The sequence below is a fragment of the Xenopus tropicalis genome, chromosome 8 (genome assembly GCF_000004195.4).
Source record: "Xenopus tropicalis strain Nigerian chromosome 8, UCB_Xtro_10.0, whole genome shotgun sequence".
Classification (NCBI taxonomy): domain Eukaryota; kingdom Metazoa; phylum Chordata; class Amphibia; order Anura; family Pipidae; genus Xenopus; species Xenopus tropicalis.
Window position 1 is genome coordinate 118,012,204 of NC_030684.2, and position 22,750 is coordinate 118,034,953.

The 22,750-nt window shown below is 41.5% G+C and overlaps 1 protein-coding gene and 1 non-coding gene across 2 annotated transcripts; one reads left to right on the plus strand and one right to left on the minus strand.

The window, feature by feature from the left end:
• The first annotated feature begins 1,273 nt into the window (after nucleotides 1–1,273).
• On the plus strand, nucleotides 1,274–15,604 carry LOC101731765. The gene is made up of 10 exons (XM_031891605.1): nucleotides 1,274–1,309; nucleotides 10,000–10,186; nucleotides 10,682–10,793; nucleotides 11,147–11,325; nucleotides 11,650–11,757; nucleotides 11,888–12,028; nucleotides 12,126–12,343; nucleotides 13,351–13,510; nucleotides 14,954–15,093; nucleotides 15,421–15,604. The coding sequence occupies exons 2-10, from the start codon at nucleotides 10,000–10,002 to the stop codon at nucleotides 15,436–15,438; spliced, it is 1,263 nt and encodes a 420-aa protein (XP_031747465.1). The 5' UTR covers nucleotides 1,274–1,309; the 3' UTR covers nucleotides 15,439–15,604.
• Nucleotides 15,605–22,127: 6,523 nt separating this feature from the next.
• LOC116407331 lies at nucleotides 22,128–22,317 on the minus strand. Its single transcript, XR_004220282.1, has one exon. It is a non-coding gene; the product is annotated as a U2 spliceosomal RNA (small nuclear RNA).
• Between the last annotated feature and the right edge of the window lie 433 nt (nucleotides 22,318–22,750).

The following is a 22,750-nucleotide window of genomic DNA, read 5'->3' on the forward strand; positions in this document are numbered from 1 at the left end:
TTTTTAAACCAACTATATTACTTATCACTTCAGTTTCTCTTAGGATCTTACGTATTTTATTTTTATCCCTTAACACATCTTTACCGAATTTTAATAAATCATTCTGTTTCCAAAACCAAACCAAAATCTTATAAAATGAAGGAACTACAAAAGCTACCGGATACCTCAGGTCCCTATCCATCAACCCCAGCCTCCTAAACTCCCATCCCCCCATATACCTAACCATAACGGCCGTCTTATTATTTTCATCAATCACTTTCATAATCAAAACTGAATAATGTACCATCACTAAACCCACACAGCAGCTGACTCCGAGCCAGATCCGTTTTCAAACCGGCAAATCCGCGTTACAGTCACCTCCGTTTTCCACACAGCAACTGACTCCGAGCCAGATCCGTTTTCAAACCGGCAAATCCGCGTTACAGTCACCTCCGTTTTCCACACAGCAGCTGACTCCGAGCCAGATCCGTTTTCAAACCGGCAAATCCGCGTTACAGTCACCTCCGTTTTCCACACAGCAGCTGACTCCGAGCCAGATCCGTTTTCAAACTGGCAAATCCGCGTTACAGTCACCTCCGTTTTCCACACAGCAGCTGACTCCGAGCCAGATCCGTTTTCAAACCGGCAAATCCGCGTTACAGTCACCTCCGTTTTCCACACAGCAGCTGACTCCGAGCCAGATCCGTTTTCAAACCGGCAAATCCGCGTTACAGTCACCTCCGTTTCCCACACAGCAGCTGACTCCGAGCCAGATCCGTTTTCAAACCGGCAAATCCGCGTTACAGTCACCTCCGTTTCAGAGCTCAGGGCCGGGTGTCAGTGGGCGGGAACATTCGCTAAACGGATCTGTGCCGCATCTGTGAAAACGAGTGCGCTTCAGTGGTAGTACTACATCCTCAGAGCTACAAATTTCATAAAGGTAAGTCACAGTCTATTAACAGTTTTAGTGCCACAGGACGTAGAATCTACATCCTGGGTAACAAAGTACCTAAGTGCCACAGAACGTAGATTCTACGTCCTGCACTTCCGGATTTGGGAGCGGAGGAGCGGCTTTGGAAGCCGCTTCTTCACTCCCCGCTTGTTCCCCAGCCTCCAGACAATAGTCAGAGGGGGGGAAAGAGTGGCTCCTGGGGTGCGATAGCCCAGGGGCCCCATAAGAAAAGCCGTGCAATCCGTGCCTGGCTTTAACTATCTCCTTCTGCCTTTCTCTGCTTCCCCCTCTGCTCAGCCCCCTGCTTCCTGCCACTCCTACTCACTGCCAGACTGCTGCTGCTGCTGTCTCCCTGCAGATCCACGATCTACTACACAAGTAAGTGCCAAATAAACACAAAAACACACATACACTAATAATATACTATAATGTTGTCTGCATTTGTACAGTTTTTACTGGTAAATCTGCTATATCTGCCCTCCATTCCATCTACTCTGTGGCCTTGTTGTCTGCATTTGTACAGTTTTTACTGGTAAATCTGCTATATCTGCCCTCCATTCCATCTACTCTGTGGCCTTGTTGTCTGCATTTGTACAGTTTTTACTGGTAAATCTGCTATATCTGCCCTCCATTCCATCTACTCTGTGGCCTTGTTGTCTGCATTTGTACAGTTTTTACTGGTAAATCTGCTATATCTGCCCTCCATTCCATCTACTCTGTGGCCTTGTTGTCTGCATTTGTACAGTTTTTACTGGTAAATCTGCTATACCTGCCCTCCATTCCATCTACTCTGTGGCCTTGTTGTCTGCATTTGTACAGTTTTTACTGGTAAATCTGCTATACCTGCCCTCCATTCCATCTACTCTGTGGCCTTGTTGTCTGCATTTGTACAGTTTTTACTGGTAAATCTGCTATACCTGCCCTCCATTCCATCTACTCTGTGGCCTTGTCTGCATTTGTACAGTTTTTACTGGTAAATCTGCTATATCTGCACTCCATTCCATCTACTCTGTGGCCTTGTCTGCATTTGTTCAGTTTTTACTGGTAAATCTGCTATATCTGCCCTCCATTCCATCTACTCTGTGGCCTTGTTGTCTGCATTTGTACAGTTTTTACTGGTAAATCTGCTATACCTGCCCTCCATTCCATCTACTCTGTGGCCTTGTTGTCTGCATTTGTACAGTTTTTACTGGTAAATCTGCTATATCTGCACTCCATTCCATCTACTCTGTGGCCTTGTCTGCATTTGTACAGTTTTTACTGGTAAATCTGCTATACCTGCCCTCCATTCCATCTACTCTGTGGCCTTGTCTGCATTTGTACAGTTTTTACTGGTAAATCTGCTATATCTGCCCTCTATTCCATCTACTCTGTGGCCTTGTTGTCTGCATTTGTACAGTTTTTACTGGTAAATCTGCTATACCTGCCCTCCATTCCATCTACTCTGTGGCCTTGTTGTCTGCATTTGTACAGTTTTTACTGGTAAATCTGCTATACCTGCCCTCCATTCCATCTACTCTGTGGCCTTGTCTGCATTTGTACAGTTTTTACTGGTAAATCTGCTATACCTGCCCTCCATTCCATCTACTCTGTGGCCTTGTCTGCATTTGTACAGTTTTTACTGGTAAATCTGCTATATCTGCCCTCTATTCCATCTACTCTGTGGCCTTGTTGTCTGCATTTGTACAGTTTTTACTGGTAAATCTGCTATACCTGCCCTCCATTCCATCTACTCTGTGGCCTTGTCTGCATTTGTACAGTTTTTACTGGTAAATCTGCTATATCTGCCCTCTATTCCATCTACTCTGTGGCCTTGTTGTCTGCATTTGTACAGTTTTTACTGGTAAATCTGCTATACCTGCCCTCCATTCCATCTACTCTGTGGCCTTGTTGTCTGCATTTGTACAGTTTTTACTGGTAAATCTGCTATACCTGCCCTCCATTCCATCTACTCTGTGGCCTTGTTGTCTGCATTTGTACAGTTTTTACTGGTAAATCTGCTATATCTGCCCTCCATTCCATCTACTCTGTGGCCTTGTTGTCTGCATTTGTACAGTTTTTACTGGTAAATCTGCTATACCTGCCCTCCATTCCATCTACTCTGTGGCCTTGTCTGCATTTGTACAGTTTTTACTGGTAAATCTGCTATATCTGCACTCCATTCCATCTACTCTGTGGCCTTGTCTGCATTTGTACAGTTTTTACTGGTAAATCTGCTATATCTGCCCTCCATTCCATCTACTCTGTGGCCTTGTTGTCTGCATTTGTACAGTTTTTACTGGTAAATCTGCTATACCTGCCCTCCATTCCATCTACTCTGTGGCCTTGTCTGCATTTGTACAGTTTTTACTGGTAAATCTGCTATACCTGCCCTCCATTCCATCTACTCTGTGGCCTTGTTGTCTGCATTTGTACAGTTTTTACTGGTAAATCTGCTATACCTGCCCTCCATTCCATCTACTCTGTGGCCTTGTCTGCATTTGTACAGTTTTTACTGGTAAATCTGCTATACCTGCCCTCCATTCCATCTACTCTGTGGCCTTGTCTGCATTTGTACAGTTTTTACTGGTAAATCTGCTATATCTGCACTCCATTCCATCTACTCTGTGGCCTTGTCTGCATTTGTACAGTTTTTACTGGTAAATCTGCTATATCTGCCCTCCATTCCATCTACTCTGTGGCCTTGTCTGCATTTGTACAGTTTTTACTGGTAAATCTGCTATATCTGCCCTCCATTCCATCTACTCTGTGGCCTTGTTGTCTGCATTTGTACAGTTTTTACTGGTAAATCTGCTATATCTGCCCTCCATTCCATCTACTCTGTGGCCTTGTTGTCTGCATTTGTACAGTTTTTACTGGTAAATCTGCTATACCTGCCCTCCATTCCATCTACTCTGTGGCCTTGTCTGCATTTGTACAGTTTTTACTGGTAAATCTGCTATATCTGCACTCCATTCCATCTACTCTGTGGCCTTGTCTGCATTTGTACAGTTTTTACTGGTAAATCTGCTATACCTGCCCTCCATTCCATCTACTCTGTGGCCTTGTCTGCATTTGTACAGTTTTTACTGGTAAATCTGCTATACCTGCCCTCCATTCCATCTACTCTGTGGCCTTGTCTGCATTTGTACAGTTTTTACTGGTAAATCTGCTATACCTGCCCTCCATTCCATCTACTCTGTGGCCTTGTCTGCATTTGTACAGTTTTTACTGGTAAATCTGCTATATCTGCCCTCTATTCCATCTACTCTGTGGCCTTGTTGTCTGCATTTGTACAGTTTTTACTGGTAAATCTGCTATACCTGCCCTCCATTCCATCTACTCTGTGGCCTTGTCTGCATTTGTACAGTTTTTACTGGTAAATCTGCTATATCTGCCCTCTATTCCATCTACTCTGTGGCCTTGTTGTCTGCATTTGTACAGTTTTTACTGGTAAATCTGCTATACCTGCCCTCCATTCCATCTACTCTGTGGCCTTGTTGTCTGCATTTGTACAGTTTTTACTGGTAAATCTGCTATATCTGCCCTCCATTCCATCTACTCTGTGGCCTTGTCTGCATTTGTACAGTTTTTACTGGTAAATCTGCTATATCTGCCCTCCATTCCATCTACTCTGTGGCCTTGTTGTCTGCATTTGTACAGTTTTTACTGGTAAATCTGCTATACCTGCCCTCCATTCCATCTACTCTGTGGCCTTGTCTGCATTTGTACAGTTTTTACTGGTAAATCTGCTATATCTGCACTCCATTCCATCTACTCTGTGGCCTTGTCTGCATTTGTACAGTTTTTACTGGTAAATCTGCTATATCTGCCCTCCATTCCATCTACTCTGTGGCCTTGTTGTCTGCATTTGTACAGTTTTTACTGGTAAATCTGCTATACCTGCCCTCCATTCCATCTACTCTGTGGCCTTGTCTGCATTTGTACAGTTTTTACTGGTAAATCTGCTATACCTGCCCTCCATTCCATCTACTCTGTGGCCTTGTTGTCTGCATTTGTACAGTTTTTACTGGGTAATCTGCTATACCTGCCCTCCATTCCATCTACTCTGTGGCCTTGTCTGCATTTGTACAGTTTTTACTGGTAAATCTGCTATACCTGCCCTCCATTCCATCTACTCTGTGGCCTTGTCTGCATTTGTACAGTTTTTACTGGTAAATCTGCTATATCTGCACTCCATTCCATCTACTCTGTGGCCTTGTCTGCATTTGTACAGTTTTTACTGGTAAATCTGCTATATCTGCCCTCCATTCCATCTACTCTGTGGCCTTGTCTGCATTTGTACAGTTTTTACTGGTAAATCTGCTATATCTGCCCTCCATTCCATCTACTCTGTGGCCTTGTTGTCTGCATTTGTACAGTTTTTACTGGTAAATCTGCTATACCTGCTCTCCATTCCATCTACTCTGTGGCCTTGTCTGCATTTGTACAGTTTTTACTGGTAAATCTGCTATATCTGCCCTCCATTCCATCTACTCTGTGGCCTTGTCTGCATTTGTACAGTTTTTACTGGTAAATCTGCTATATCTGCCCTCCATTCCATCTACTCTGTGGCCTTGTTGTCTGCATTTGTACAGTTTTTACTGGTAAATCTGCTATATCTGCCCTCCATTCCATCTACTCTGTGGCCTTGTTGTCTGCATTTGTACAGTTTTTACTGGTAAATCTGCTATATCTGCCCTCCATTCCATCTACTCTGTGGCCTTGTTGTCTGCATTTGTACAGTTTTTACTGGTAAATCTGCTATACCTGCCCTCCATTCCATCTACTCTGTGGCCTTGTCTGCATTTGTACAGTTTTTACTGGTAAATCTGCTATATCTGCCCTCCATTCCATCTACTCTGTGGCCTTGTTGTCTGCATTTGTACAGTTTTTACTGGTAATTTTCATTTTTGGCACTAGCCAAAATCTATAGACTATTAGCTCTTTCTGTAGTTTTGTACATTTTATGACCCCCCATAAAACTCCTCTGTAAATAAACTCTGTAAGTCACTTTATATCAGGGTTCATCTTCACTCTTGCTATACTCCCCCCCTCTGACACAGCTGGGTGATTAGCCTGTTGCTTGATCAATTACAATCAGTTGTGATTCCCCAGCTTTGCCTCTCCCTATTAAGACTTTCTTAGGGGAGAGCATTTGCTAGGGGTTGAGCATTTGCAAGGGTGATTTGTTCCAAAGTGATTCGTTTACAAGTGATCTGAACGAGTTTAACAAGGAGTTAATCAGAGGAGACCTACAAGGAGAGCCACTACAGACTGCTGCTTGAAATTAAAGAACTGTCTCAAATGCAGACCAACTCATTAATGCACTGAGGAACCATTGCCATTCTCTGACGCTACAAGACTACACCTCACCTGATAATGGCAAAATGCACTTCATTTCTTCTAATTGTATGCATGGTGCTCCCTAAGGTAGTCACTTCCTTTAACCCCCCTGCTGTCTGTCCATACTCCATCCACATATCCTCCTCCCTGCTCCCATCTACATACTCCAGCTCCTTCACCCTTTATAACTACTTGCAATACCTCTGTCCCCCGGTTACTGTCCCTACGCGGAGGCGCAATCATTTTAACCATTTACCAGTAAATATGTTAATAATAGGCTAAAAATAAGAAATAAGAAACACTGAATTTTTTTTGTTCACACTTAATATTTATTTAGAGACTATGAAAAGGAGGGAACCACCTTTAACAAGTTCTGGAGTCAGACGGAGGGCTCGCATTGCACTTGAAAAACGCCTGCATGACATTGCAGACTTACAACCAGAACCAACTTTTACAACAGCTTACGAAGCTGATGCATATTCCACAACCAATGACAGTGACTCAAGACTCTCTCGGACAGACGAGCATTTAGATTCTATTTGCACAGATGATTTTGGAGGATTGACTGAAAGACAGTGTGTTTCAGAGCCTGACTCTGAATCCGAACCAGAGGTTGCAGATGAGCCAGTCAGCTTTGTTGAAACTTTAGCCAACTGGTCTGTACAGTTTGGTGTTTCTTTAGTTGCCCTATCAGCTCTCCTTAGTTTGTTGAGAGTGTACCACCCAGAACTTCCAAAGGATGCCCGAACCATCCTTAAAACAAAAACTGAATATAAAATTCAACAAAAATGTGGTGGGTTTTATCATTATAGAGGTATCCTGACAGCTCTCTGGAACACCCTAACCAAACTAATTGAAAAGTTTCCAAATGGCTTTACTTTTAAATTGCAAGTAAACATTGATGGCTTGCCATTGTTTAAGAGCACAAATTTACAGTTATGGCCCATTTTAGGACTCTTGTTAAATGCCCCAATGAAAGAACCTGTTGTTATCGGGCTCTTCTGTGGTACCAAAAAACCAAATGCCCCTGATGAATATTTGAAAGACTTTACCCACGAGTTAAAACAGCTGCAGGAAGGAGTCTATTTTAAAGAAAAAAAGGTTTTCTTTGAACTGGATTCTGTTGTATGTGATACCCCTGCTAGAGCTTTTGTAAAAAACGTAAAGGCACACAATGGTTATCATGGATGTGATAAGTGTTGCCAGCCAGGAGTTTATGTTAACCACAGAATGACATACCCCCAGAATGATTTTGTGTTACGGACTGATTCATCATTTTCAGACAAAGTTGACGAGGACCATCATCATGATGGACCACATGGATTTTTTGGTCTAGATGTGGGCATGGTGACTAGATTTCCTATAGATTACATGCACCTTGCATGTTTAGGTGTTACACGTAAATTGTTAAATGTTTGGCTGAGGGGCCCTTTGAAATTTCGCTTGTCCTCCGGTTGTGTTGATCGCATTTCTCAAACTCTGACTCAGATGCGTGCGTACATACCAGTTGAGTTTGTAAGGAAACCAAGATCTTTGAGAGAACTAGATCGTTGGAAAGCTACTGAACTTAGACAGTTTCTGTTGTATACTGGTTCTGTTGCTCTGGCACCGTATTTAGATCATAATTTATATAACAACTTTATGTTATTTTATACAGGTATTTGCATCCTTGTTAGCCCGCAGCTTTATTCTTTGTTTAACAATTATGCAAACACGCTTCTTACAGCATTTGTAAAACATGTTGGGGAGCTTTATGGAAAAGATGCCTTAGTGTATAATGTGCATGCCTTGGTCCACCTGTCAGCTGATGCCAAACTACATGGTTCTTTAGACACTATCTCAGCTTTTCCATATGAAAATTACCTCCGTACACTGAAGAAGTTTGTGAGAAAGCCAGAATTTCCTCTTGCGCAGATAATAAGAAGGTTATCAGAGGTTGAAAAAATCAGTAGTTCTGAGTTGCCCTGTAAAGCTTTAAGAATGCAACATTATGTTGGACCTGTTCCTGATGGCCTTCAAGCAACAGCACAGTACAGGGAGCTGAGGACTGAACACTGGTCAGTGAAAGCTTCAACAGGAGATAATGTTTTTGCTATAGGCAAAGACATTTGTGTTATTCTTAACATTGTTCAGTCTGTAAAGGAAATATACGTTGTGTTTAGAGTTTTTACACAAATTGCAAATTTTTTCAACTATCCAATGAGCTCGGATTTTCTTAGAGTATTTATTGTGTCAGAGCCAACAGGACCATTAAGGGTAGCCAAAGCATCACAGATCTCTCACAAGTGTGTACTCCTTCCTTACAATGATAAATTTGTTGTCATGCCTCTCTTGCATACCCGCTTATAGAACACAGCTCTAGTTCAGGTTAGGGATGGGGTTAGGAACAATATGACGAAAAAGACTGACAAAAACTGACAAAAGACTGCTTTACTTCACAAAGGTTTCTGGATACTGGATTTTGAAAATGTGAGTATTCCAAATAAACCACTTTAGATCAGTGGTTCTCAATTCTAGTCCTCACTAACACACCCGATTCAGATCAGATCGATAGAAGAGCGCTCCATGCATGATCGGATGATCCCTGACCATGATCCCAGAGCATGGTAGTTCTGATGAGGTTTACTTTGTAAATTTTCTTTTGCTTTTACTCTTCTCTGGTAAATTTCTAACTTGAACAATTTATTTTTTGAGAAATAACAAAATATATTATTAAGTGTAATACAGCAAAATTGAGTCAGTTATCTTATTTACATGTTAATAAAACTAAAAAGAAAAACAACTAACAAGAAAAAGGGGGGAGCAGGTAACTTGGGGTAAGTGGTAAATGACTGATGGCTTTATAATACATTTTATGAAGCATTGACAGTAACACTTCATTTCATGTACAGTATAAAAAAAGTACACCAGAAATTTTTGTAAATATTTTATTCTATCTTTTCATGTGACAACATTGAAGAAATGCCGCTGCTCCAGTGTACAGTAGAGAGTGTACAGCCTGTATAACAGTGTACATTTGCTGTCCTCTCAAAATAACCCAACACACAGCCATTAATGTCTAAACCGCTGGCAACACCCCAAATGGAAATGTCCAAATTGGGACCAACGTGTCAATATTTTGACACGTTGGTCCCACCATTCACCATTATTTTCTAGCACTTATATCCTTTTCCATCTTTATGTAGAGCAACAATTGTTTTTTTCAGATCCTCAGAGAGTTCTTTGCCATGAGGAGCCATGTTGAACTTCCAGTGACCAGTATGAGAGAGTGTGAGAGCAATAACACCAAATTTAGGGACTAGGGAGGGAAATGGCTAATTGGGACCAATTTTGGACATTTCCACTTAGGGGTGTACTCACTTTTGTTGCCAGCAGTTTAGACATTAATGTCTGTGTGTTGAGTTATTTTGAGGGGACAGTAAATGTGCACTGTTCTTACAGGCTGTACACTCACTATTGTACATTGGAGCAGAGTGGCATTTCTTAAGTGTTGTCACATGAAAAGGTATATTAAAGTATTTACAAAAATGTGAGAGGTGTACTCATTTTTGTGAGGTACTATATATGTTGTTACCTGTGCTTGTATGTTGTGTCAATTTTAATTGTTTGAGGGAAAAGGCAATCTATGCTGGTGATAACAGTATGATCAAAGAATGCTAGTACATGGATTGAAGGAAAATGTTAAAGGAATGTTGTATGTCTTTTAAAATATGTAATACTTTCTGCAAAAACTTCTTTTTCAGATGTTTTTGGTTGTGGAATTTATAGAAACAAACACTGTTAACATTATATCTGAATCATGGCTTGAAGATGGTGTCACTTGGTGGCCAAACTATAGAAGCGACGAACGCATAAACCGAGCTGTTCAAAAATGTGAAGAGCCAGGAGCAGACTGGAAAAAATATGATGTTCGAGTCCATTCAAGAACAGGTAAGAATCTGCTTTAGAAATAAAATGAAATTTATTTGTAATTTCTGTGAACTAAACTTAAAAATTTTTTAATTTCAATTATTAATGGTTTCAAATTTCTATATTGTACACATTAATTTACACAAATTTAACAGTCAGTACTTAATAGTGGGTCTAGAACAACAGCCAAACCACTTTAGATCAGTGGTTCTCAATTCTAGTCCTCACTAACACACATGATTCAGATCAGATTGTTAGAAGAGCGCTCCATGCATAAACTGCATTCCGATTGAGATGATCGGATGATCCCTGAGCATGGTAGTTCTGATGATTTTCACAGAAAATTTAAATGAACAGCTAATATTTGATGTACTATAACAGGTGGAGTAATATTTATGTGTCGGATGCGGGTCAGATGGGCGACAGGCACAGACGGATTGCAGATTCAATTTGAGATTGTAGAAGTGAGGGTATTTATTTAATTAATTTTATTTATTTTTTGTGAATTCTGATCAGGTGATTACCTTAAAGCAAGACAGAAACTGAGGGCCTTGCTGACCTGCAATACCTCTGAATTACAAACAGATGAGGAGGAAGAAGTGATTAGGAAGAGAAAAATTAAGCCAAGGTTTCATATTCTGAGACTATTACTCCACTACTACTATATACCATTTAAAATACGTTTAGAAATATTTAACTATAGAGCTTAAAGGCTAGGTAGTGTAAACTTCTCTTTTTTTGCTTTGAAGTAATTTGCTATAATTGCCAAAGGAAGCAATGGACTGTTTGGATATTTTGCAGTACTATAAAGGGTCAATTGATACAAGCCATACTATAGATTCCATAGTGTAGGTTAATTTAATATTTTGTGTGTCTTTTTATGTATTTTGAGTGTTTTTAGGTTTTAATCTTTAACAAATTGCTTTAAGTTTTTAACCCTGCCAAACATTATGATTAGTTGGTGTTTGTTTTGTTTGTTAGGCAAATCTTTGGCGATACAGACTCTGACAGTGAGCCAGAGATGGCTATAAAGAGGAGATGCCACAATGTCCTCCCTTGTCCAGTACCACCTATTCCTCCCCCTACTCCTGACAATGAAGCTTGCCAGACTACTGCTAGACCTCTCCTAGACCAGAGGCAGACGGAATCTTATTTTACTGGTATATTCTTGTATTTTTGTTGAATAGTTTTTTAATACTGTTATGTTAATGTTACAACTGAACATGTATATACAGTCAAGCCGTGGCAAATTTTATCTTAAGTCAAGGTACTTGTCTGGATCTGATGCAGTTAATGTAACTGTAAAGTTAATGTTTTTATGTGCTGAGTGAATCTGACAGATCTTGGCTGAACATTGTTCGTTGTAAGTGCACATAATTAATAGAAACTATAAACATAAAGGATTTATTATTATAATAGTAAATTTTTCATAATTTGTTGTTATTCACTTAAAAATATGTTATTGACATACCTATGTTTCACAGCAGCACCACCTGCCCCCTTAAGTACATCTTGCATGCCTTCCAGTCCTCTGCCCCACTCCTCTGTTGGCCATTTTGATACGATGCATTTTCAAGATGATTTTTGCTCAGGTATTTTTTTATAATAATTAATATATATATATATATATATATATATATAGTATATTTTTTAATAATTCTTTGCATGCCATCTTTGATCAACAGTCAGTGAGCTAAAAATAATGACTCTCCCCATGCTCAGGGCCTCAAGTTGCAACACGTGTCTCTCACACACCATCAAGCTCTATGGGCCAGATCTCTGCCACGCCTCTGCCAGATGAGCATTTCTTTAGGCCCACATTTAGACTGGGGAAGACAGGCACTGGACCAATTCCATGCTCTGGTAAAATCTTTTTTTTTTTTTTTTTTTTTTATTTCAAACATCCAGTTTTTCAAAATGATATATAATAAGAAAACTTTCAATCTTTCCTTTATTGTAGCTGCTCAGCTGCACATCCTAACTTTATTGGATTATGTGAAGGAACAGCAAACGGCGATTGCTGCTGCTGTGAACAATCTTGCTGCAAGACTGGGGACAGAGGCTCCTGTGGCTGAAATGCCTAAAGACATCAGTATCCCCCTGACCACTGTGCCTGAAGTTGAGGAGTTTGAGGAATGGCTTAAAGACTCAAGAAATTCACAAGCTAAACAAAACATGGTATGTTTTTTCCCATTATCTAAAGCTACTTTATGGTTGTTGTACCTACGTTATCTCAAGTGGTTCTGTGCCTGTTGTAGTGATACTGGCCTCAAATATTAATATTAATTCTTAGTTTTGGTTACATATTATTTAAGGTGAGAGTGTTAGATACAGGGCACCAATTAATATAAAGTTTGGTACTCATTCGGTTCATGGTAGAGAACAACGTGATCAAGACCATCCCTCCCTCCAGTGATCAGGTGCTCAGTCTGTCCATTAAGAAACATTAAGCAAACTCTATGCAGAGTTAACCCATGGAAATCTGCTGGACCAGACAACATTCCTGGCAGAGCGTTCACGGAATGTGCAGAACAGCTAGCATCTTTAACATTTTCCTGAGCAGCGCTGTTGTTCCTACATGCCTCAAGACAATGACCGTTGTCCCTGCGCTGAAGATGTCTACAGTTTCCTGCTTCAATTACTAACGTCCTTTTGCTCTCACACCCACTGTGAAGAAGTGTTTTGAGAGACTCATCAGGAAACAAATCAAAACACAGCTATCACGCTCATTGAACCCCTTGCAGTTTGAATATCATCCTAACTGCTCCATGGATGATGCCACAACCTTCCATCTGGCCCTTACACACCTGGACATACATGAATGCTGTTCATAGACTTCAGTTCAGCATCCAGTACAATCATTCCACAGCACCAGATTGAGTAATTGAGCCTGCCGGCCCTGAACACCTCCCTCTGTAATTGGATCCTGGACCTGAATTATGTTGTCTACAGTATGTAGCATCAGGGTCCTTTAGGAACGTTTCATTTCACTGTGTACTGCGTCAGCTATATGTGGTTGTAATGACAATAAAAGCGTCTTGACTTTACTAATGTCTCTCTCTACTTTTGTAGTCAGAGAGGGTCCTCACCGTAAAACGGCCCCTGGAATATGCTGTTCTCTACATTATATAAAAATTTTTCGTTTTGATTAGAGCAGACAATATAATATATTTTTGTCTTTTCAGATATCTGCTCTGGGTGCTGTTGGAGGTCAAAACACCAAAAGAGTGACATGGAACATACTTTCAAGGCTTTACTCAGATGCAGTAGCCAAACAAATAAACTGGAAAGGAGTCAATGGGAAGAAGTGCTTTAAGGAAATGCTCACAAGAAGTTTGTTGATCAGTAAGTATTGAGTAATACCAAGAAGTTGAGTATTAGATACATCTTTAAAACCTAAACAATAAAGTTACTATGCCATTATTATGGAGCTTATTATTCTGTGGAAGTTAAAGATTCTTTTTTGAAAGTTTTTCTTTATTAATTTTGGAACAAAAAGAGAATAGTAAAGGAGGAAGTGAAAGAAAATAGGAAAGAAAGAAGGTACTCATACATGGTAATACTCAGTGGTGGGCGTTTACATTTGAAGAAGTTTCATTTGTAACGGTGCCTAGCTACTTGTCTAGGGTTTGTTGAGGTATTAGTGGGTTATGCTATTCGTTCGTACTGTCAGCCAGCAGCTCCATATTTTGTCGAACTTGGCCGGGCATCCTCGGGCCAGGTAGGTAAGTTTCTGTCTTGGGAGTGTGTCATCCACCAGCTTTATCCAAAATCCCAGGGTTGGCGGTTCCGTATTTTTTCATGTCAGCAAAATAGCTTTCTTGGCATAATGTAGGAGTTGCTGCAGACATATCCTGTCCCCTGAGGGCAAAGTAAGACCTTCCGTATGGCCCAATAGGCAAAATTCAGGTGTCCTGATATTCGGGAGTCCCAGCAAGGAGCCCATATGGTGAGCCATAAGGTGAGTATGGTGGTCCTGTACTGCTGGATTAGGACACTCCCAGAATACATGGATGTAATTGCCCTGATCTACATTACATTTTACACACATCTGGGTATCCCTGGTATATGCGTGCCAGCCTGTGGGGGGTTAGGTACACTCTGTTAAGGAATTTGACCTGTATGTAGCGGTCCCTTGTTGCTGTATTATTTTCAGTTATTTGTTCTAGTATATCTTTCCAGACATCATTATCTAGCTGGGGAAAGTCCTGGGCCCATTTCAGCCTAATATGATTTACTGAGTCAAAGCTCCCCTGCAATAGTATGGCATTGAACCAGCTGAGGGGTTTGAGCAGATTAGGTCTGTGTAGGTATCGTTCAAGGGTACTTTCAGTAATATTGGGGGGCTCCCTGGGGAACTGTATCTGGAACGCATGTTTCAGCTGGAGGTACCTGAAGAGCATGTGGTTCTGCAGGTTAAATTCCTCCTTTAATTGAGCGTATTGCTTGATACCTCCTGCTTCCACCACATCATGTAGGTGCTTTACCCCTGCAGCAGCCCAAAGGTTAGCATCTGGGAAGGTCCTGAATTGCGTAAGGGTGTTATTGCCCCAGAGTGGTGTCCACTTGGACCAGCTATTTGCTTTTTTGTGTATTACTTTTACCGTTCTAGAAAAGACCTGGATTCATGGGATTTCATGGGTGGGGTTAAGGGGTGTATGGACGGTATCCCTCTATATATTTGGTTTGCCAATGCTTCAAATGAGGAGACCACTGCTGCTTCTAATACCGTGGCCTGGTTATTTGGATCTGGGTGAAGTTAAAGAGTCTTATTTTTCTTTTTACCAGGGGCTGTAAGAAAGAACCAGTCTTCGACCAATGCAGCAGACAGTGAGATAGATTCTTATGCCATCCGTTGGTTCAATCTTGCTCCTGACCGTGGCGGTGGCCGGAAAGAGCGTTCAAGAGTCAAAGAGGCGTTAACTGAGGTAAATTCAGATCCAAGAAGCATAGTGGCAGTTACATTTTTTCATTAGGATAACAAGTCAGTAATAGAGGTTGACTTCATGATAAAAATAAATTTCAACTTTTATTTAATGCAAAAAAACTCAAACATTATTAAACAGCCATTGATTTATAGATAAAAAATTAATAAATAAATGAAAATATTTTTTGTACTAGAATTTGTAAGATAACTTAATCAGTAAAATAAGTTATAAGTTAATTTGCAGTTTATCCATAGTCTGTCTCATAACACTGCTTTAGTGGAAAAATAACAGCTTTCTTATTGGTGTGTTTTTTTTGTTTTTTTTCAGATGGCCCATGGGAATTAAATTGTTTGACTGCTCTATCGGATTGTGTTTTTGTTCATTGGGATAAATCTGTTATTAGTATTCTCTGTTTTGTTCTGACCACATTGTTTGGACACAGGGGACCAACTCCTGTAGTTGCACAGTTAAAAAAAATAGTAAATAAATAAATAAATTTATTTGCATTGTTCTTGTACTGTTTTATTTGTTTTTTATTTACACTTTGCACAATAACTATTTTTGTCAACAGTGTTGTAAAGATCAGTGTTTGTTTTTCTTTTATTAGCATAAATATACTGTCAATTTACTTTACTTTGAAACAGAAACAGAAAAACAATACTTAAACAGTAGTCCAAGAACTGCTTGTGACCACTGACTTTATTGGATGTTATTCCTTATCCTGTCACTCCCCTACCGTCTTTGTTAGTAAAAGCATAACAAGGCTCAAAACATGGAGAAAATATTGGTAAATAATGTTTGTGACTAGCAACTTAAATTGAAATTAGATCTCAGTTGACTTAAATTTCAGGAAGTGTTGCATTACAACTATGTGGTAATAATTAGGTTTTTCTTATTGTGTAGCACTGATTTAAGCTTGGTGAATATTATGGAAGCACAGTAAGTAAAAAACTGTGTTAGGTAGAAAGTAAGGTCAAATCTGCTCTGTGTAATTGTTTATGTATGTTTATAGTAAAGTAGTGGCTGTTGTGTTAGAATTAACATTAGATGATCAGAAGGCATTTTAATACAGTATTTGTTTATATAAAAAAATAAGTAGCAAAAGACAAAAAAGATATTTTAGATAATAAATGCTTGAAATTCTAGACAACATAGTCTTGGGCCAGATCTGAGTCAGCTGAGCGAACTCCAGGCCAGATACTATGATGATTTGGCGCAAATGTGAACCACATCTGGCCCACATCTATTCCACACTTCTGGCCCACATCTGGGGCTGGTATGGGACCAAAACCAGAACAGAGCTGGACCAGATCTGGTCCACATTTGAGCCAGATCATCATAAAGGAATCCACATCTGGCCCACATCTATTCCACACTTCTGGCCCACATCTGGGGCTGGTATGGGACCAAAACCAGAACAGAGCTGGACCAGATCTGGTCCACATTTGAGCCAGATCATCATAAAGGAATCCACATCTGGCCCACATCTATTCCACACTTCTGGCCCACATCTGGGGCTGGTATGGGACCAAAACCAGAACAGAGCTGGACCAGATCTGGTCCACATTTGAGCCAGATCATCATAAAGGAATCCACATCTGGCCCGGAGCCGGCTCAGTGCTGGTCCGGATAAGTACAATCGGATCTATGCCAGTATTGGCCCGTTGTGCCAAAAGACATCGGCCCAAGTCAGTTGCGCGAATCTGGCCCAGAACTTACGATGGGTCTGGGCCAGATCTGGACCACATGATTTTTGCTATCTGGGAAAGTCTCCAAATTCGGAAAATCCCAACCCCCATTTTTTGTTTGTCTATAAACCACTTCCCGCTTTAAGTTTTCAACCTTCGACCCCCAAAAAAAAGAAAACAACTTATCAATTCTCTTAACCCATATTTTAGATAATGGAAAAATATTGCTTACATACAAAATCATCGGTATAATCACTGCCTTAATAGTTAAGACCTTTCCCGACATAGATAACATTCTCATACTCCAAAAAATCAGCTTCTTAGATACCTTATTAAATACCCTCTCCCAACTCACACTACCTTTTAACTCCTCATCAAATACAATGCCCAAAATTTCAATCTCCAACACTATTTCAAAATCAGACTCCTCCACCTCCATCTTATTCCCAAACATTTTCATTTTACTTTTACCCCAATTTACTTTAACAGCCGACGCACAACAAAACAAATTAATAAGTAATTTAGCCCTCCTCATTGGCATATACGATGAACAAACAACACAAATATCATCCATATATGCTAACACCTTCACCGAATCCCCACTACCACCCGGAATCTCAACCCCTCACATAACCTTATCTTGACAAAGCAAATGAACTAAAGGCTCTATACTACAAATAAACAACAACGGGGACATCAGGCAACCCTGCCTCACTCCGGATTTAACAAAAAACTTCTTACTCACAAAACCGTTAACCAAAATCCTACGGACAGCTTCACAATACATCCCTTTAACCTTTTTAGTGCCACAGGACGTAGAATCTACGTCCTGTGTATCAAAGTACCTAAGTGCCACAGAACGTAGATTCTACGTCCTGCTGCACTTCCGGATTTGGGAGCGGAGGAACCTCTTTTCAAGCCGTTCCTTCGCTCCCCAGCCTCCAGACAACAGTCAGAGGTGGGGAACGAGTGGCCCCTGGGTCGCGATCGCCCAGGGGCCCCATAGGAAGTACCTGCAATCATCGTGGCTTTCCCTGGCAGCTCCTTTCCCTTCTGCAGCTTCCCCCTCTGGCCCCCCATGCTTCCTGACCCGCCCCCTCACATGATCTACTGCTGCTGGTGTGCCAGATCATTTTTCTCCTGCAGATCCTCAACTAGACCTCAAGTAAGTTGCAAATACACACACAATCACACACTTATTACACTAATACACACTTATACTCACACTTACACACACTCACATGCATTTTTAGGAGGGGTTAGGGGTTTTCAAACATTCACAGCACTTGGATGGATATGCTAAATTCATTAAAGCATTGCCATTTGGTACTTAGGAGTTGGAAGACATAGTTACCCATTTCGGATTAGTCAGAATGTGTACTTTTCAAAAATGTATGGTTTCCTGGGGTAAACCTAATGTTCCAGGATTTTTGGCTTTGGAATGTAAAGTATGCCGTATTCTGCTGTAATGCTTTGAAAATTTAATAATTTACTGCTGGGAGTTTTTGATCTATAGAAGTCAGAAATCTAAATAAAATTATACATATCAGGTATTGGCACGTTCGGGCACGTTCGGCTTTCCAAATCAGTTGAATTTTTGTCCATAAAATAAAATGTTTCTGGTAGAAATCCTTATCATGAAAAATAGCATTTTTTCTTTTTTTTTTTTGTATTTCAAGCTCTAAATAAATACACAAAAACTCAGGTAGATTTGGAAAGCTCAGGTTCTCCTGAAAAAAACAATATATAGTTTGCCTACCTAAACTTAACCCTGCCTCCAGTAAAAACCCCTAAATTGAGAGAGCACAGAATGTTTACAAAACGTCTGGCACTGGGGGGAACTGAAATGACGAATTCGGCTGGCACTTAAAGGGTTAATAACTTTCAACAAACCTTCCGGGACCCCCATCACGCTCAAAGCATTAAATAAAAAATGGTGTGACACTCGGTCATATGCTTTCTCGAAATCAATCGATGAAATAAATACATTAGCATTCCTTTCTTTAACATATTTCAAAACATCCCTCAATAAAATTAAATTTCCTGAAATCCGCCTTCCCGGTACAACACAAATCTGTTCACTCCCAATAATCTGGTCAATAACTTTACTCAGTCTGCTTGCAATTATTTTTGCTACCAACTTATAATCAGAATTTAACAACGAAATAGGACGCCAATTTCTTACCCCCCTTCTATCCCCTTTCTTAAAAAACAGCGTAATTACACCACATTTCATTGATTCAGAAATGTCACCTTTACTTAAAACATATCTACATACAGTGGCTTGCAAAAGTATTCTGCCCCCTTGAACTTTTCCACATTTTGTCACATTACAGCCACAAATATGAATCAATTTTATTGGAATTCCACGTGAAAGACCAATATAAAGTGGTGTACATGTGAGAAGTGGAATGAAAATCATACATGATTCCAAACATTTTTTACAAATAAATAACTGCAAAGTGGGGTGTGCGTAATTATTCATCCCCCTGAGTCAATACTTTGTAGAACCACCTTTTGCTGCAATTACAGCTGCCAGTCTTTTAGGGTATGTCTCTACCAGCTTTGCACATCTACAGACTGAAATCCTTGCCCATTCTTCTTTGCAAAACAGCTCCAGCTCAGTCAGATTAGATGGACAGCGTTTGTGAACAGCAGTTTTCAGATCTTGCCACATATTCTCCATTGGATTTAGATCTGGACTTTGACTGGGCCATTCTAACACATGGATATGTTTTGTTTATTCCATTGTTGCCCTGGCTTTATGTTTAGGGTCGTTGTCCTGCTGGAAGGTGAACCTCCGCCCCAGTCTCAAGTCTTTTGCAGACTCCAAGAGGTTTTCTTCCAAGATTGCCCTGTATTTGGCTCCATCCATCTTCCCATCAACTCTGACCAGCTTCCCTGTCCCTGCTGAAGAGAAGCCCCCCCAGAGCATAATGCTGCCGCCACCATATGTGACAGTGGGGATGGTGTGTTCAGAGTGATGTGCAGTGTTAGTTTTACGCCACACATAGCGTTTTGCATTTTGGCCAAAAAGTTCCATTTTGGTCTCATCTGACCAGAGCACCTTCTTCCACATGTTTGCTGTGTCCCCCACATGGCTTGTGGCAAACTGCAAACGGGACGTCTTATGGTTTTCTGTTAACAATGGCTTTCTTCTTGCCACTCTTCCATAAAGGCCAACTTTGTGCAGTGCATGACTAATAGTTGTCCTATGGACAGATTCCCCCACCTGAGCTGTAGATCTCTGCAGCTCCCCCAGAGTCACCATGGGCCTCTTGGCTGCATTTCTGATCAGCGCTCTCCTTGTTCGGCCTGTGAGTTTAGGTGGACGGCCTTGTCTTAGTAGGTTTACAGTTGTGCCATACTCCTTCCATTTCTGAATGATTGCTTGAACAGTGCTCTGTGGGATGTTCAAGGCTTTGGAAATCTTTTTGTAGCCTAAGCCTGCTTTAAATTTCTCAATAACTTTATCCCTGACCTGTCTGGTGTGTTCTTTGGACTTCATGGTGTTGTTGCTCCAAATATTCTTTTAGACAACCTCTGAGGCTGTCACAGAGCAGCTGTATTTGTACTGTCCTCCGGCACAGGTTCAGGTTCTTCCCTCTGTTCACTCTCCAATGGAGTCTCTTCCGCCACCTCCTGCTCAGCTCTCTTCAGAGACCACCTTCCCACCACAATCTCTGCACTCCTCTGCACTGCTTCTGAATATGAACGGGCTTTCATTTTAGCAGCTCTTGGGCAAATCCTGCAAGAATGTCCCGGTTGCCCACACACATCACATTTCCTGGGCAAGTCACACGAACCTGCTTCATGGCCAGCTTTGCCACAATTACGGCAGCACTTCCCTTTATTGCAATCCTCCATCAAATAGCCAAAACAAAAACATGATCTGCAGTACTTCGGCTGCCCTGCATAATTCAGTAAACCACTGAATCCGCCGACTGTAAAAGTGGCTGGAGGATGCCGCGCACCACCAATCCCTTCAGCATCCGGTTTCAATCTCACAAAATATTTTACTTTCCCATTAAACAGGCCGTATCTATTCTTCAGTTTATCACCGCCTCTCACAGTTGAGCAATAACGTAAAAGAAATGCAATAATTAAATCCAAATCCGTAAAAGGATTAAATAAATGAACAGTCACCACCTTCTCCTCCATCAAAAACAAAGGAAAAATATCAATGTTTCAACACAGAATCACTATTCTTTGTCTTCACTTTCTCAAAAACATCAAAACATGTGTACTCACTGAGAAATGTGATATCATATCGGCCCATCTTAACAAAATCTTGCAAACAAAAAATTTGCTGAAAAGGGATATCCAAGGTCTTCTGCAGGACCTCCTCCACCACCGTCTGCAGCCCAAAATGATTAAAAAAATCTGGCTTCACCATAAAGCGCAAGGTATTCCGCATACCCTCCATCTCCGTCACAGAAAAGCTGAAAAAACTTTCCGAAGAAAAATCGATCACTGCCCGTTTCTCCAAAAGATATGCCTCCTCCCCTATAGCAGCAAGGAGCTTTAGGTGCAAGCACCGATGCTCCAAAGCCGAGGAGGGAGGTCTTCCGAGTTACCCTTGACCAGGACACAAGTTTTACACTTGGTGCGCGCGCAGTGCAAGTTATCGCTTCTCGGCCTTTTGGCTAGACCCACGGGCCCAGATCCTCACTTGGTCTACCTCCATGGGGAGAGGGGCAAGAATGCCTCCTGCACCTTCGCTACCCTCCCCCCAACCCCAACCCCCACCTGAGACACAAGCCCCACATTACTGCACCTCTACAGCTGCCCTTCTACAGCCCTTCTCTGGCTCTGGCCTCTTTGGGCCTCTAGCTCTCTTTTGCGGCCTGCACCGGACAAGCACTCCGCACTGGAACAGCAACTTCAACACTCTCCCAGAAGCAAACATTTGCATAGCCCCGCCTCTTTCTGGCGCACACAATCAAGAGCACAATGAGCTCCTGCAACGAGTCCCGGCTGAAAGGGCATCACACCAAACAACAGGGGGGATGACGACAATGACAGCAACCTGTCTCCTGCTGCTACTGCTGCACAACAAACACTACTGACTACTTGCTCCTGCTTCTCTTTAACTCTCTCCTCCTTCCTTGCATCCAGCCTGCTTGTGCTGCTGCTACTTTCACTCAGTACAGTAGAGTACAGCTCAGCTTGCCCCTGCCTTGCCTCGTTTCACTTTACACTGCTCCTCCGTGCTCGCCCGACAAACTTTACAAAGTGTTGCAAAGTTCTTTTTTTTCCCTTCCTTGGGCTGTTGCTGCTGTTTCTTTGCACTTGTTGTGCTGCTGCTGCAGATTCGTGCTTGTTCTGATTTTTCAAACTGAATAAGAGAGGTGCACCGGTCCTGGAGGTACTGCAATACCAGGTCGATGCGTGGAGTGGACAGAGCAAGCTCTTCTTCCATCTCCCTGTTCCAAAAATCCATTTAATATATGGTCCCCAGATAGGGGACGTATCAGATATTAAACTGATAACAACAGATTTTTTTTATTGAAGCCAAAATGTGCTCACATGGAAGTGCCACACAGTGCAAAAGGGTGCAATGACTTTGCCTCAAAAGAGGCTAAGTCCGTAAAAACTCTGGGCCACCAGCCAAAAGTCGCAGCATGGTTCCAGAATTCTTCAGGGAACCCCCTTGCCGAAGCTCAGGGGAACCCCTTTATCCCCGACCTCCCCGGCCAAAAGACCAGCGGGAGGCAAGGGTCTTCGGGTCTCCTTCGCCGCAAGGCTAGGGAGACCCCTTTATCCATTCCCCATCCAGCCGAGGCGAAGAAGGGGTCCGGGTACAAGTGGACCTCCGAAGAGGTCTCCCGCAGGGTACGCCCACTCCAGGGGCCGGGAAATCAGGCAATTAAAAACCCGGAGGTTTATTGCACCGAAATCCTAAGTGCTTAAAAAATAAGTGCTAAAAGGAATGAATGTATGAAAAAGTGGGACATACAAACATTAAA